We start from the raw sequence: 16,012 nt of genomic DNA, 5'->3' as shown, positions 1-16,012 counted from the left end.
GTGATGTAAGGTGTTCCTTCAAAACAAAATCGCTTTGTGCTATCCTATGGCATTCATATTCTGGAGAGGCAGCTGATAATGCTGTGATAAGCTGCTAACTCTTGTATATCACCACGAAGTTAGTGAAATCTGTGTAATATTCCTTATTAAGGCTAGTAGAAGCACAAGGCAGGGAACTGTCAGTCATTCATATCTGCAGAGGGTCTAATGGCAACTTGTAGGGATTCCTAGGCACTAGGCACTACTACCAGATCTAACTGGCAGCTAAGGGAGGTGGGCTAATGTGCACCACCTGAGATTCTGGTCCAAACCAGAATTAAAGCAATGGCTTCTCAGCAAGGACCTGAAAGTCTGGAAAGCCTGCAGTCAAAGTACTGTGTCTTAACACCCTTAACCATTTTCCTCTGAGAATGTTTATCTTTGGTGCTGAACAGCTTCATGGATCACTTGCTGTCACTGAACACAGTCACGTTTCTGCTTGAGTCAGACTACAAAAGCAGATTTTTACCTTGAAACGAGCAGTGTACATTGTATGAGGATGAAGTTTGTGGCTGTACATGGTCTTCTTTAGAAGAACTGTTTCCACTATGAGCTGCTACTCTTAAGCTATCAAATCCTTGCCTGCTAACTCTATTTTCATTTTGGAATTAATCAACAGGAGGAGCACAGAGCTATTTATAAAGACCAACTTCCTTCAACTAGTGCTGATGGCTGCTTTTTGAGTGAGGCATTAGGAATACATATGTCCTAGCAGAGCAGGGCAGAGTGCTTTGGATTTCATTTGGAAATGGGTTAATCTGCTTTGAATGCCATAACATACCACAACGCATCATGTTGTGCAAATGCTGGTAGTTCAGGCTTTTCAGAGTTAACACATGGCTCTTAAGGGCATATTTCTGATTACGGTGCCTTCGTGAAATTGGGTTCCTGTCTGATGATATTTGGATCACCCAATGGAAGTAGGTAAATGCCTGCTTGTGGGGACCACCAGTATCTCTCTTATTGTGCTCTTCTGGCTTCAGGTGCGGTGGGGAGATAAAGGATCAACAGAGGAAGGAGCAAAACTGGAGAAACCCAAAAATGCCATTATTAAGCTGCCGGAGCAGGAGTATGAGCCCTGGGAACCTAAGCCGAAAAAGCCCCATGTGAGAAAACCTCCTTCCCAGCGGAAGTGGTACACTCCAATCAAGGTAATGAACCCATCTCTTAGTTTTATGAAGTCTATTTTGTCCTTTATGATCCTTTCCTACCTCTTAAGTGTAGCCTTTCTTAGGCTACACTTCCTGTTTAGAAATATGGCTGATATTCCTCAATTTTGCCACTTCTTGGAACTTATGTTGCTCCAGGCCCTGTGTTGTCAGAGTTTTCTGAGGAATGTGGAGGGTGTTAAAGGGCAAGAGCAGAAATCTTCCCTCCCACAGCTCACCTCTTGGTCCTTTTGCACAGTTTGGGTTTCAACAGCAGATATCCCAACTCTTCTGGCAGGGGGACCCAGCTGCACTCCATTTTGAAGCATGCTGCAAAGAAGTTCAGATAAAGAAAGTGCCTTGTACTTGTTTTGGTTACAGAGTGGCTAAGGCCTGGGGTTGGGATTCTGTTCTATTCCCTCATAGCTCAGCCACAAGACATAGTGTTTGATTTTAGGCGAGTCCCTCAGTCTCTACATGCTTTTTCATCCTCATTTCTCCTGTGTCATTATAGTATCTGATGTCTTCCCATCTCTAACCTATGTATCCTCACACAACCCCATAGCTGTTATCTCAGCTTACAGCCAAGGAAGCTAGAGGGCTTGTGCTGGTGAAGGCAGTAACATACCACGCTTATCCCAGAAACTTGTGGCCAAATCCCAAACCAGTGTTTTGTGTGTGCAGAATGAGACCCCCTCCTCCCCATCCTGCTGTGTATGGTTCTCAGATGGGTTTAACAGCACTTGAATTTATTGACTGGAAAGTACCTGTGAGTGATGCCAGCCTAGGTCTTGTGGCTGTTTATCCAGTTCAGTAGGTATTCATTTTTCTGCCTTTTGTTAACGTAGCTCCTAATTGTGCCTCTGTGGAGCTGTTTAGGCTACAGTCATCGCATTTTGAGCAGAGTGAGTTTGTCCCCCTTGGTTATAAGGTCCACATTACTGCTCTGAGTCTCTGTTCTGGCTGTCCAACAGGACAAGGACACAGGAGCAATTTTCATGCAGTTTGATGCAGAAAGGCTGCATCTACTCAGCTATAGTTTAATTTTGTCACGTTCTCCTAAGATTTCTTGGTTATGTCAGATGCTTTTTATTCCAGGGCAAACTTGATGCACTGTGGGCTTTGGTTCGGCGAGGCTACGATCAAGTCTCTCTTATGAGACCACAGCCAGGGGATAAGGTAAGGTATCATAAACACACTGCCATGTCATTGCTCTGTTAGCAGCAGCAATGCTCTGTCCCTTGCCTTGCTTCTTTTTATTTTTTCTTTTTTTTGCAAGCTTGTCTCCTTTTTACATAACCTTGAGGCTAAAATTTTGTCATGAGAAACAGAAATGAGCTGAAATGTTTGCAGTGGCATCTATTTAAAATTATTCCCCCAACTGGTCAACAACATCTTCACTGTGATGATTTGAGCAGACTGAGGTAGAAGCTGGCCAGTTGCAGTTGCGTCTCTGTCTTTTTCAGCACTGTAAGTTCTTAGCCTTGCTTTCTTGGGAGCATGTGATGGAGTCAAAGGAAAAGATCTTTGTAAACTCAAAACTAGCATTTTTGAATTTAATATGTAGTAGTAACGTTGCAACATTATTTTTCTGATGTTGGGTAGGAGGGATAATCACTTTTCAGCTTTAATAATAGCGTTAAGTGATTGTATTGTTCATAATTTCTCACATTAGCAGGTGACGAAGAAACAAACTCTAGCAAAGTTAATGGAAAATATAATTTCCTTAGAGCTCTGTGCAGAGATGCATCGCTTCCTCATGACCTGTGTGGAGGCATAGGGTATTTTCCTGCCTTGGTAAACTCAAATGCAGGTCAGGAATTGATTCTTCATTGGAGGAAGCAAGGAATTTGTGCCTCTGAGCTACAGAAGTCCACTCCACTGCAGTACTAGGAGCTTCCTGTTGTCTGTTCTGTTACTGCAGATGTACAACTTCAAGGGAGTTGAGTGCTGCTGCCTCTCTGTTTCACCTTCACATTTGGCTTTCTGTGGGGGAGCTTTGACATGCAAGTTCCAAGCAGAGATGGCAGTATCTTTCTCCCCTGCCCTATAGCCCCTCTCTGCCAGAATCTCTACATTTTATCAGTATTTAAACTTCAGTCTTTTTCTTTTGGTGTGTAAAGGACAAGCTCAGCTTCCCATACTACTTTGTAAAATGGCCTTTTAACTTCTTTCACCAAGCTGCATTTTCAGGGCAGCTGTGCTTGAGACACCTTATTTATTTTTTAAGCACGATCTGGAGCTTCTGAATAGGCTCTTTAGGCCCAGCTGTATTTTGATAGCACTAACATTGTATACTACGTATCTATCCCCTGCCTTTTCCTGGCTTGGCGAGTACATTTCTATGGGTGCAGAGCACAACAGAGCCTCTGTTATCCTGTGCGGCCGTGAAACATGCAGGGGCTGGCTCAGAACAGGGATGCTCAGTTACTTGCCCCTCCAGCCCTGCTGCAGGGAGGATGAGGGACTCAAAAGGGGCTGTGTAAAACAGAGCAAGCTGAAGGATTATTGTATCGGGGCAAACATTAGAAAATCAAATGTACATCTGGGAAATAGGGTGGAAAGAATCCTATTGAGCCAGATTCAGTGGAAAAATGAGATAATCTGTTCCCTGGTCTGTGAAATTAACTAAAGCTGAAGAATTTTGAAAGGGAAACAAGAAAATGACTGGCCATCACTCTGATGTATAAATAAAGGATATTACAGGCCTGTGTTTCATGGAGAGAATCTAGCACAGAGAAGAACAAGGTTATTATGGATTGTTCTGTCGACTTTTCCAGTAGCAATTCCTTGGTGAAAATTGAGTTTGAGACTGGCTTTTGGTGAGGAAGGAATATGTAAATAAATCATAAAATCATTTGAGTTGGAAGGGACCCTAAAGGGTCATCTGGTCCACCTCCTCTGCGGTGAACAGGAACACCTACAGCTCGGTCAGGAGCTCAGAGCCCATCCTTGAATGTTAACAGGGATGGGGCATCTGCCATCTCTCTGGGCAACCTGTGCCAGTGCCTCAGCATCCATACTGTAAAAAACTCCTTCCTTATATTTAATCTAAATTTCCCCTTGAAACAATTTCAAAAATCATAATATACATAAAACATAACATGTATACTTGCATGCGTAAGTCCTGGCTAAAGGAGGTCAGTGCTATGAGTGACCTGGCTGCATGGACAGCTCTGACTACATGGAGCTGGAGGAGCTGGGCAGCCGTCAGAGCCCAAGAGAGAACAAGGCACTGCTTCCCAGATGTGTTGACAGCAGCCAATAAGCATTGGGTTTCTGCTGGTAGTTCTGGAGGCATAGTGCCTTGTTGCGTGGTATTCTTCCAAACGCACCATCCAGGGGCCAGAGAGATTGCACCGTTGCTGTTTTTGCAGGGTTTTGTTTTCTGGCTTGTTTTTGTATGTTTGTTTTGCTGTTGTTTAGATTGTGGATTTTTTTTTTTCTGGCAAGGAGGTGCATGCTTTTTTCCTTTTTTTCTTTTTTTCTTTTTTTTTTTTTTTTAAGAAAAGGAATTTGTGAAGGTCTCTATTCAGGAAAACTTGAAGTTCAGAAGGCAAAAAAGCCACAGTGTTTTGGGGACTGGCCTTTGCATTCGTAATATGGAATATTCCTATTTCTGAATATCCAAAAATCAATTAAATTATCTTTACATTTTCAAGGATTACCGGAAATGTAATTTTTGGAACAAGATAACTCACCAAAGTTAACATTCTCTGAACTTTATTCAGTGTACCCCCAATTAAAAATGCTATTTTACACTTGTTTTAGCTCAGCTGGGCACATTAGCTTTCTCTATTAGTAAAAAGTAGGGCTGAATTGTTTTTATTGTTTTATTTTCATTAAATATTATGATGAAAACATCCACAGTTGAGGGAGAAAAAAAATCACAGAGCTTTTTTGGACAGGGTATGACGAGGAATGTTTTGACATTAAAGCACTCTTTAAAAGATTTGAAAAGCAATCTTTCATCCTTTGAAACACCTGGGTTTCAGAGCTTTTTTTCCTGAAAAATACTTGTAGAAATACAAGCATGGTACCCACTGCACTGTGCCTCGTGCAAAAAGCCCCTTGGTGCCCTTTGGGCAGCTGGAGTTTGGCAGTTCCCAACGGGCACTTGTGCTAGGGTTGCAGAGAGGGATCCCATAGGGCTCGTTCACCCCAAGGCTGCTGCCCTTCCCTTCCTCCCCCAGGTGCTTAGAGCACCAGAAGTCATGGATCAAAAGTGAGGTTGTTACCAGTGCCAGCAAGTAAATATTAAAAGCCCAAAGATGCATGGAGAGGAAGGTGAGATGTTTCTTACAAATGACCTCTTTAGTTGCTGCTTTCAGCAAATCCATTTCTTTTTGCATTTCAGCACATGCTGTCACAGGAAATTCTCAGCAGCTTGGTTTACCAAAAACCACAGCTAAAAAATGATACTGTTCCCCCCAACCTCCCTACAGAATTGCTCTTGTTTTTTTAAAGCTTTAGAAAGCAATCTCATTTTTGTCACTGAAAATTACCTAGAGAGGAGTGAGAATGTAGACATGGTTTTGATGTTACTGTCATCCTTGTATACTCAAAAAACTACCTAGAAAAAACAATGCTTGACCAGTTCTAACCTTTGGTTAGCACATGCAAAGCCTTTTTTGGGGAAAGGCACTTGAAGCAGACTACGATACAAAAATTGCAGCTTTTTCCCCTTTTGCCCCCCAGAAGTAAAGGTAAAAAGGAAGTGCTAAAGCCAAAAATTGCAGTAACTACGAGCTGCCAGTTGTGCTGGAAAACAGGACTTCTGTCCTTTCAAGTTCTCTGCATTGATTCTCTGCATTGATGGGTGCTTTGAATGATGACTTTGAATAAGTTGTGGTAGATGCAATTCTGAACAGTAGCCTTTGAAATTAGGAGGAGTATTTGAGTTCCTTATTTTTTGTGTCTCTTTTAAAGCAGTCATTCTAAAGCTGGTGTGTTTGATACCCAGAACATCCATTTATTGACAAATTTTGAGCAACTCTTTATAATGCTGATCATGATACCTATGTGCTTAGTTTTCCCAACTGCAGAATCATGAGAATTCTGTCTACATTCATGATTTGTCATTACTTTCTGGCTGGTCATTGGTTTGTGAACAGCCCACTGGGATGGCAGCACCCCTGTCACTCCACATGAGCTGTCCTTGTGCCAGCACTAGTTGGAGCTCATGTTAATTCCTTCTCTCCAAGACCAAGCAGCAGCCTTTAGCAGGTTCCCTGCAGCTTGGAGCTGCACTGTAATCACCCAAAGCTGCAGGGGTGCTGGAAAAGCAGCACTGAGCACCTTCAGGTCATATGTGTCAGGCTTCTGACTTGTTCTGAGTTTTTATTTCTTTGCTTAACCTTTCTGGAGCCAATTATCTTCATAAGCTGGTGAATAATTAAAGAGACGGGGTCACTGCCTGCCATAGTAGACGTTCTCACTTGGTCGCTTTTGATGAAAATGAGATGCATGTAGCCATTGTGTGATTTTTCTTTCTCTTTTAGCAAAGGAGACCACTATTTGTAAGGTTCATTCCTACTATAACGGGCATGATATGGGAGAAAAAATATCTCCTTGGCCAGTATCCTAATGCTCAGTTCCCAGGATGTGCCAAGCACTGCAGCTGGAAACGTAATCAGTGACTAATGAGTTTCCTATCCTGCAAGAAGCCCACATACTGGCACTACTTCTCTTTTGCCAGGATCTTATTATTTCTGACACGGAAGAAGGGTTTGCAAATTGGCTCTGTGGGCAGATGTGGCCCCCAAGGGATAACTGTGTTCAGGGCTTTGGGAGCCTGCAGCACACTCAGCAACAGCCACAAGACACTTTTCTGAAGAAGGGCTGTAGATGCCAACTGCTGGTGCTACTTAGCGTGAGCTGCACAACAGAATGCAGAAGGATTGGCTTTGGGGTTTAGAAACTGAGCTGCAACTTCAGAGATCTTAGCTGTAGCTAATGTAAGTCACTTCTCGTCTGTTGTACTCTAGCTCCCCACTGATACAGATTAAGTTCCAAGAGAGTGAGACTGTGCTCCTGTTGCCACTTTGAGTATGCCAGAGATGGTCATGTGCACCTGAAGAGATCTGCCATGGCCAATGCATTTAGTTGTTTCTTGGCAGGACCCTTGGATCAATGCTGAACCTGCTATCTTCTTTCTTTTGGACTTCAGGGAAATGTACACACTTCACTGTCTTCTGAGTTGGGTAATAGTCCAAAACTTTATCTAACAAGCCTTCCATAGTGCTCTGCTTACGTACTTCTGGTTTTTGTGTGGGAATCCATTTCTCTATGTGAAGAATGAGTAGTAACCTTCCTCAGTGTAAGCACTCTGTAAGATAACATATTAATGTTACTGTTCATACTAAGTTTATTGTACTGAATGTTAACTAAAGATGAAAAGATGTTGCATCTCTGCCGTCTACAGAGGAGCTGTAATTCTGGATGCCTCCATTCTTGTATAATCTACATGGTTCCTTTTGTGGTAACAGAAGAAAATCTATAATCACTGCTATTATACATGGATAGTACAGATGCACTACCCAACCTGAGAACATATGAGATGGTTTTTCTTTGTGGTGGGCCAAAATCTTATGTTTCTGGTTAGAACAAGGAAAATTAATAGCCGTTTTCACCAGAAAGCTGAGTCTCCAGCATTACTCTATACTGTAGGCGCGTAAAGAGCCTCGTGCTCTTCTTCTGTGCATACCACAATCCCAGCTAGCTCCTGCAGAGACAATCAAACAGTTCACCCTGGAAAGCATGATGACACTTAAATACAGTTTGAACAAGACCAGTTATGGTCCTTCGTGGTCTCCTTTCCTCCTCCCAGTAACCCACCAGTACCTCAAGTTTAAGCCTGTTGCACCCAGTGAATGTTTGCTGCCCTAATTGCTATGCTCCAAAGCCCTCTCTGCTCTAGGTGATGTAGAAATGCAGCCTCCTTTTCCTTGAAAATGCCAAGGAAAAAAGAAAAATCTTTTGCAAACCAACCACTGTTTTTTCCCTTGAACCACATTCTTGTATTGTCAGCATACAAATGTGGAAATGTGTGGTACTGTGGTTGAAATAAGGGATGTGAGTCACGAGTCCTGAACTTGTATACACCAGTTCCTTCCCCGGGTTGCTGCCTGACCTTGGGTAGGTGAGCAGTGTCTTCTCACTTCCTCCCCGCCAGGAGCTTTATCCATCAAAGCAAAGAAGTAGATTGTGCATCATGAATGCAGGTTTAGGTTTGACTTAAGCAAGATATTTCTGTCAGGTTTGAGTGAGGTTTGGTCTGGTGTAGCTATACTTGGAGGCTGGGAGTGAGCATCAAATATGACTGATGGCGCGTTACTTTGTTTATGCTTAATGTCACCAATTTCTGTCACAGAAACCATTTCTGTCCTCAGAACCAACAGGCTGTATGGTCTGCACTTGGAGTTACTTCAGCCACAACCTCAGCAAGGTCCAAGACATGTGATGTTTTGTGCATTCCTGCAAGAAATCTTGTGACTCTGGCCCTTCTTTCAGGAGGTGTCTGTAGCCCACTGCTGCATTTTATTGCTAAGACAGAGCTAGAAAAAACATGCAGCTCCCTGCTGAATGGAGTGTGATACAAATTATTTAAATAGCCCTGTCTTCATTACTGGGATGGATACTCCATGTCACCTGCTGTGTTGTCCTTTCCTTCTGTGCCTAAGCTGGATAAGTGGTAACAGGCATATGACAGTTGGGTTGTAGGGATGTGTTCAGCATGAAGTTTATTTTGCTGATGGACCCTGAGTCTAGCTGAAAAGGGCCAATTTCCCTGGCTCAGCTTTTCCTCCATCCAATTCCTAGAACTGGCTGATTCTGTTTTCTATCTATTTCAATCTATTATTTAAACATAATAGATTGTTCCCAGAGGACCCATCCCTGACTTTAAGAGGTGCCATGTACGAGTGGGACTATGAGCTGAGAAACAGTGTCTACCGATGTGCACATCCAGCTGGGCTGTAAGCAGTTTGCTGCTTCCTCTTGGATCTTCTTTGTGTATTTTGCATTCATCTTGTTTAATTTTCAATTTATTGAATGTACTTATAGCCATTATAGGGAGCTCACTGTTAGCGTATGAGTGATTTATCACCCACAGCATGCTGATTTTCTTTTCTTCCAATAGCTCCATCACTAAAGGAGGGACCAGAAGTCTAACTAGTTCATATCTAAAGATGCCAGATAATACACTCAATTAAGAAATGGAGGGAATGCATCTCCTTTTTAAAAGCAATACTGAAGAAAACTGTATTTTCATTGTTGTTCACCCCTGCTTTATGGAATCTTACTTCTAAAATTCTCTTCTATTCAGTAAACCCCATTTTCTCTGACTGGTTCATATTACTTGATTGACAGCAATTCTGAATTGCCAAATATATCCCCAGAAAATTGTCACTGAAAGGAGAGGACCTGTCCAACTGGAAGATGTTTAAAGAGCCAAACTCCCATAAAAACAAATATTTTATGGTAATTATATTGTTTTGTTTTGAGACCTAATAGCTGGAAATGGCTATATATAAAAAGAAATAATTACAAGTTTATAAATTAAACATCAATAATTGATGGAATAATCACAGTGTTACATAACAATTAAATTTTAATGATTGCCATTCATTATAATTAGAAAATAATTATATATTATATATTTATTGAACTGAAAACATGACCAGCCACCACACTGCTGATACAGGAATCTCAGACTTTTCCAGTATTTCATTTTTTAACACAAAAACAGTGTCTCAGTCCCAAATGTAAAAGTAGGGATTATTAAAAGTTACTAGACTGGGCCTGAAAACCAGGCAGGCTTGGGTTTTATATGACAAGTCATTTCATTGGCTCACTAATTTCTAGACTGCATGCTGCAGGGTAATCAGTGCAATTCCCAGGAAATCCATGAAGGTTTTAACGAGCCGTGACATGTTCAGCACACAGTCAACATGAAGCACTGCAGTGCAAGGAAGGTTTTGGCACAGGCTGCTTCCCATAGGTCCTGGCTGCTGAGGAGCCAGTTGCTAATCCTGATACTTGCCAGTGGACTCAAGTAGTGGGGGCTCTGTACCTCCCTGCTTTGGCTCTGTCTCTATAAAATGACCCTCCATAATCTGCCTCGTTCATAAATGGAGTAAAAAGACCTTGTTTCTGATCCTCAATTTTTTTCCAAAATTCAACTTTTACAAAAGTGATTGACTTTAAAGGTGTACAGCCTGTTGGTTTCTCAGTCTTTGGGTTAAAGCCTTCAGTTAGCTAAACTGACTGACTCTCCATACATGCTAGCTCTTCAGCATCTTTTGTCTCAGATTCGAAGTTTTAGCATTCCTTTTATCTTTACTAGGCTTTTCTCACTTAGATTTTCAGCAAACATACAAACTATTCTGCTGAGATCTAGAACTCTGCTTTTGCATTGGTAGACGCTTAAGAAGTGATGGTAAATGCTAACAAACCAGATCTGTGTATGTGTGTATATATGTATATATATATATGTATTTAATTTCATGATCTTGTGCTTTGGACAACAATGTGAGGACCTCTAATCTCTGAAGGAATGATTTTTCAACTCAAGCTAAAAGGCAAGATTCATGTTTTTCCACAATCAAAGACCTAGAAGTCTCTATAAATTATTTAATTGGTGCTAATTCTTTTTCAGTCAGGTACCATCCCTCTCTGCTAGTTAAAACTGGGGCGCAGAGATTCCATAAGGAAAAATATGGGTGAATGAAAGCTCAAGTAAAATTTGTAATGGGAATGATATCTTCTATTGGGTCAACTAACACAGCTAAAAAGAAGAAACAGACTGACCTTAGCATGTACAACCATTCCAATGTGCAGAAAGATGAAACTGGATTTGATTTTTTATTAAATAAATACCCAAGTTTTACTTGAAACAGGGAAAAGTGACAGCGATGGGCAGATGGGTTGGATTTTTGAAATACTTTTTCTGGGGTGTTCTTTGTACCATGGGTGTGGAGACATGCCCATGATATTGTGAATTGTATGGATCCTTTCTCTCAAAAACTTGTGGAGTAGTAACTAAGGACTTCTGGGCAACAAGTGCTGGGAAACATTGTACTAAGCTCTGTGAAGAAATTAGCCCAGAAAAAAGATTCAGTGACTTTCAAGAGGTTCCTCCCTTCCTTCCCCCCACAAACCACACACAAAAGCACATCCTAGGTGGTCGAGGAGGCATTGCCTAGAAGTACAAAGTGTCTGAATTGCACATGTGATTGTTACACTGGGATAAAAGCTGGAATCAGGGCAAGGGCAGATCCCGCTGCTTCAGTATTTGTGCTTTTTGAAAAGCCAGTTTGGCAAGCAGCGTAACAAGAGCCTAACAAGTAGATGGACATATGGGGAGGCAAAATAATTGTGCATTAGGAAGACTGTGCAGATGTGAGCTGAAGCAAGGGCGTAACTCCATATGGCGCTGCGCTGACCTTCGGTTGGAGCCTGAATGACAGTAAGCGGGACGGGTCGCACCATCTGAGGGATGTTCTGCTAGGAGAGGGGCTGAAACCAGACAGAACTGGATTTACACAGATCATCTGCTTCCTAGAAAACAATAAGGCAGCTACTGACAGCTGTTGTGCTGGAGATCACTGTGGTGTTCCTGCACTGTGCAGCTCTGAGCCCTTTCTGAAGCACTTGGTGTATAACATGCTTCTGGGAAAAAAAAATCCTGTTACTGCTACTAATGCAATGGTGGCTTTTGATTGCTGTTAATCCTTCATGCAAGGACAGCAGAGATCAGTGAGCAGGATACTTTTGGAATAACGTCTAAATATTTCTGTCCTGTCTGTTCTGTCTGATTTCTGTGTTTCAAGAGCCTTCAAATGTGTTTGGAGAGATTACTTAATCTTTTCAGACACAGAGTATTAAGAATTTTGTAGCTGCTTTAAGTAGCAGCTTATTTATTTAAGAAACCGTCACAATTTTTTTATGAAGGTAATCCCAGAGGGACATGCCCATGAGGCAAAAGAATTGCTGTGGCATTTTGTTGTTTGGAAAGTGTGACGAGTGCGGGGCTTAATTCTGCAACCTGGAAATCCTTTGATGAAATACACCAGAGAAGTTAGAACTGACTTAGGATTTATTGTCATTTGTTCCCCCCTTTCCCTTTGGGCTGTTAATCCTAACTCTGGCTACGAGTTCAGCCTCGATTTATCAATGGCTGCTTGAAGTGCTCAGGAGGATTTGCTCCAGTATTCACCAGAAGTCTTTGATGTAAGAGATTGTAGGCTAACACCAATGATCTTTCGTGAGGAAGTGTCACAATGCATACATCGATCAGACAAGCCTCTATCTGTCAGACTCTCCCAACCCAACCGTATTTTTCCTGACACAATGCAGCGCATGGCCTTTAAATTACCCATCTGTCTGACAAATCAGTGAGTGTGGCAGAAACTGGCAGCAGCTTGACGTCGCCTATCACTTTAAGTGAAGTGAAAGTAATGCAAACAGATTTATGGGATCCCCTTTGATTATAGACTATGAATATATTTGGAATTGATGTTTGGGAAAAAGACAACAGAGGCAGCAAAGGCTGGTAGGCAAAAGCGCTAGTGCTGGGTTTGCATCTTTGCATTTGTTCTGGGAAATTGTTCTGTTTTCTTTTTTTTTCCATCTCCATATCCTGAATCTTATCTGAATGCCTCTGACTTCTTTTTTTTTTTTTTTTTTTTCCTTAAGTGATTATTTTGCCATTCTAAATTCGTAAGCTCATAAAATCAAGGCTGAATTTTCTTAAATGTATAGCAGTACAGCTATTAAATTAATCTGTATCATTCATTGCCTATCAGTAAATACTGCTGATTTTCAAAGTGAGCACAGCAGAAGACAAATGTCAATTATAGGCTGACAAGGATGGCCATTTGCTGCAGTGCTGGGAAGGACTTGAGTTGGGTGACAGTAGAGCAAAGCACTGACCTGTGAGTTTCTTGATTCAGCTGTGTATCTTTGCAGAAGCTGCCAAGAAGCAGGCTTTTGCCCATTGATGCCTCCATGCATCTGGCCCCAGCACAGTGTTGCCTTGAACCAGGCTCGTAAGCAAAGTCTGTTTTAACAAGCCTGCTTTTTCAGAAGGAGGATTTTATCCCACTTATTGAGGTGGCTGTTTAAGTGTAGTAGTGAATTTGTGATGGTGAAAACTTGGACTGAATACGTCTTATGTACAGGCAACAACACATCCATTCAGTTAGCTATTGGCTGCAGCTGAGCCCTGAAGCCCTTAGCCATCCAGTCCAAGTAAGGGTAGGGTGGTACCATTTGGGCGTTAGTACATTCGTTGAATCATTTTCTGAGCTCCCTGAGGCTTGCATAAGCTTCCCTTGATGCATAGCAGAAGTAGCTCTGTTTGCCTTTCTACAGAGAAGTCATGTACTAAAAAGATTCTCTTCCTTTTAAAGTAAACTACTAAAGTAGTTTCACAAACCAAGATACAGGCATTGTAAGTCTCCTAACAAAACAAATAGATGTGGCTCAGCTGTGATGGCCTTAGCCTGGATTCCACTGGAAATTGTGACTTGTGAAGTTGCCAGAGAAACTCAGCCCATTCCCTGAACACCTTTGGTGTTTCCTTGTGCCAGGCAGCACTGAGCCAGAGTGATCTGTCCCTGTCAATGGACTCTTGTATCTCCTTTTTTATCACAATCTTATATAGCTTCAGAGATCACAGTCTACAGCTGCTTAACTCTGAAGGAATCCTGAGTTCTACTTGAGGGGAATTCATATACCTTTGAGCTGAATTTGCTTTGTTGGACCCAACATGCAACCTAAACCTCAGCCCAGTATCATGGCTTTGCATGTCTTTGAAAATTATGTAGGAAAGCTGCCTTCTGGAATAGATACTTCCTGATGTATCAAACTGCTTTTGTGCTTTTCCCCATGCAGTGTTTGTCCTGGAAAGAGAAAAATAGGTAATGTTCCCCACCGTGATAAACTGTAGAGGGCATTTGTATGAGGATGGTTGCTGCATGGAACAAAACCAGGCATGCTGAACAAAAGAAGAAGTGCTGGCAAATGGGGTTCATCACTAATGGCTGGGTACTGTCCAGCCCACAGTTATCTGTATGGAAACCACATCCCATAAAGATGAGAAAAAAAAAGCATAGCCTCTTGTGCTTCTGATAATTGCATAGAAGCTGTGAATGACCTCTGTTCAATATCTGAAGGGCTGTTAAGAGCTACTCTACTGAAATTATGGGGTTGAGGCTAATGGGATTAGCCAGTTTGTTACATCAGACATTTGAAGGCTCCTGTGAATAGGCTGTTGGCAGTGTAACTCCTTCATTTTAAGACTGTCTTCACCTTCAGCCCTTGTATGTGATGATGAAAGGTCTTTCTGAATTCCAGGCTTCTGCCAAGCTTGTGGCATCTGGATTGTTGCCTAAGCATCTCCTCCCACTTCTCCAGGTGAAGAGATGGGTATGGAGATGCCAAGCATTGCATCTCTGCACACAAGTTTGCATCTGCAGGGTTTCATGAGGCTTCCACAATGACAGTGGGCTGTTTCGTAACAAAACATGGTGACCATGGGGAGGAGCAAGTAGAGCAGAGAGGTGAGGTCCTGGTGTCTGATTGAGATTGCTCTAGCTACTCCCCAGAGGAAAGGTGAGGCTGTCTTTAGGGTCTTGTCTCTCTTCCTGCCTGCAACTTGTTTGGTGAAAATCCATTGTCCCACACCTAGTAGGCTTTTATGAGGACAATAAGGAAGCCATATCTACATTTGGAGCACAGAAGAGAGTGTAATATCTCTGCATAGTTTTGGAGGTACGGCCACCATCTAGGCTAGCATCTCTATGAAAAGGAAGGCTACAGGTGGTGTCTTTGCTAATGTTGTTCCTCAGGTATAATCCTGTTTCTCCTGTGAGTTTTTTCCAGCACAGCTTTATCAGTAAGGGAACTCAACAGGCAGGCAGTACTTTGTGGTGGAGCTATGACAGTAGCCATGTTCTGCATGGCTGTAATATCAAAGAGTGCATGTCAGCAAAATCACACAGGGCTCCTTTTTGGTTTAAACCAGTCCTAGGCTATTTTCCATAGGCAGAAACTCTGAAACACACAGAAGGCATTTGTTTGTAGTACTGATCTTTAATACAGCAAGGCTTGAATGTCATGTCTAGGGACCCATTGAATGACACTGGATGAAGATCTATAAGCGCATCCTGCCCCTCTGATTACAGCCCTTTTAGCTAGCTGCTGCTGAATCAAAACACATGCTTTTTATGAATAATGAATTTTTCTTTTACCTCCAGGGGAGATGCATAAACTTCACTCGGGTAAAATCAGATGGGACCTCTGCGCCTTACAACCCACCACCAAAGCTGCCACGACGGGACAACGTCAACCATGCTCCAAGGAGTCCTTCTCCTCCTGTGTCTCTGCAGCCCCCCTCCAGGCAGCCACCTCCTGGGCCACCCCCATCCCGAGCCCCTCCTGGACCTCCCCCTTCACGGCCACCCCCACAGCCCATGGCTTAGAGCGCAGCAAAATCCTGAGTGGCAAAACACGTCTCTTTGCTGAACACGGCATATTTATTGAGTATTGGTTTACAGTTAAAGATAACAGAATTTGTTGCTGGTCAGCAAAAGAAAAAAAAAAAAAAAAAAAAAGAAGAAGAAAAAAAAAGAAATTACCAAGTGTCAGTTTTAGTGTATGAATATATTTATACCACACGTGCTGAGTAAGCATTCAGTGGATAGATTCAGAGCTATGGGGTACACAAAAAAACCAAAATGTATCAGCTAGATACAGTAGCAGTAGCAGCTTTTGTTTGTATACGTTTCAAGATCTATTTACATGTGACATTTGTCTGACTT

General features: G+C 42.2%; 1 protein-coding gene across 1 annotated transcript in view; it reads left to right on the top strand.

The window, feature by feature from the left end:
* The window catches only part of ANTXRL (ANTXR like), a gene marked incomplete at its 3' end in the record, with an annotated part of 46,798 nt that extends 31,125 nt beyond the window's left edge, over positions 1–15,673 (top strand). Inside the window, exons 16-18 of the mRNA XM_079536447.1 lie at positions 1,023–1,190; positions 2,286–2,366; positions 15,449–15,673. Coding sequence (XP_079392573.1) covers positions 1,023–1,190; positions 2,286–2,366; positions 15,449–15,673 — 474 coding nt within the window. The remainder of the gene's footprint in view (positions 1–1,022; positions 1,191–2,285; positions 2,367–15,448) is intronic.
* Between the last annotated feature and the right edge of the window lie 339 nt (positions 15,674–16,012).

This window comes from Tetrao urogallus (genome assembly GCF_951394365.1).
Source record: "Tetrao urogallus genome assembly, chromosome: 5".
Taxonomy (NCBI): domain Eukaryota; kingdom Metazoa; phylum Chordata; class Aves; order Galliformes; family Phasianidae; genus Tetrao; species Tetrao urogallus.
Note: the sequence above shows the minus strand (reverse complement) of the source record. Positions and strands in the feature narration are given on the sequence as shown.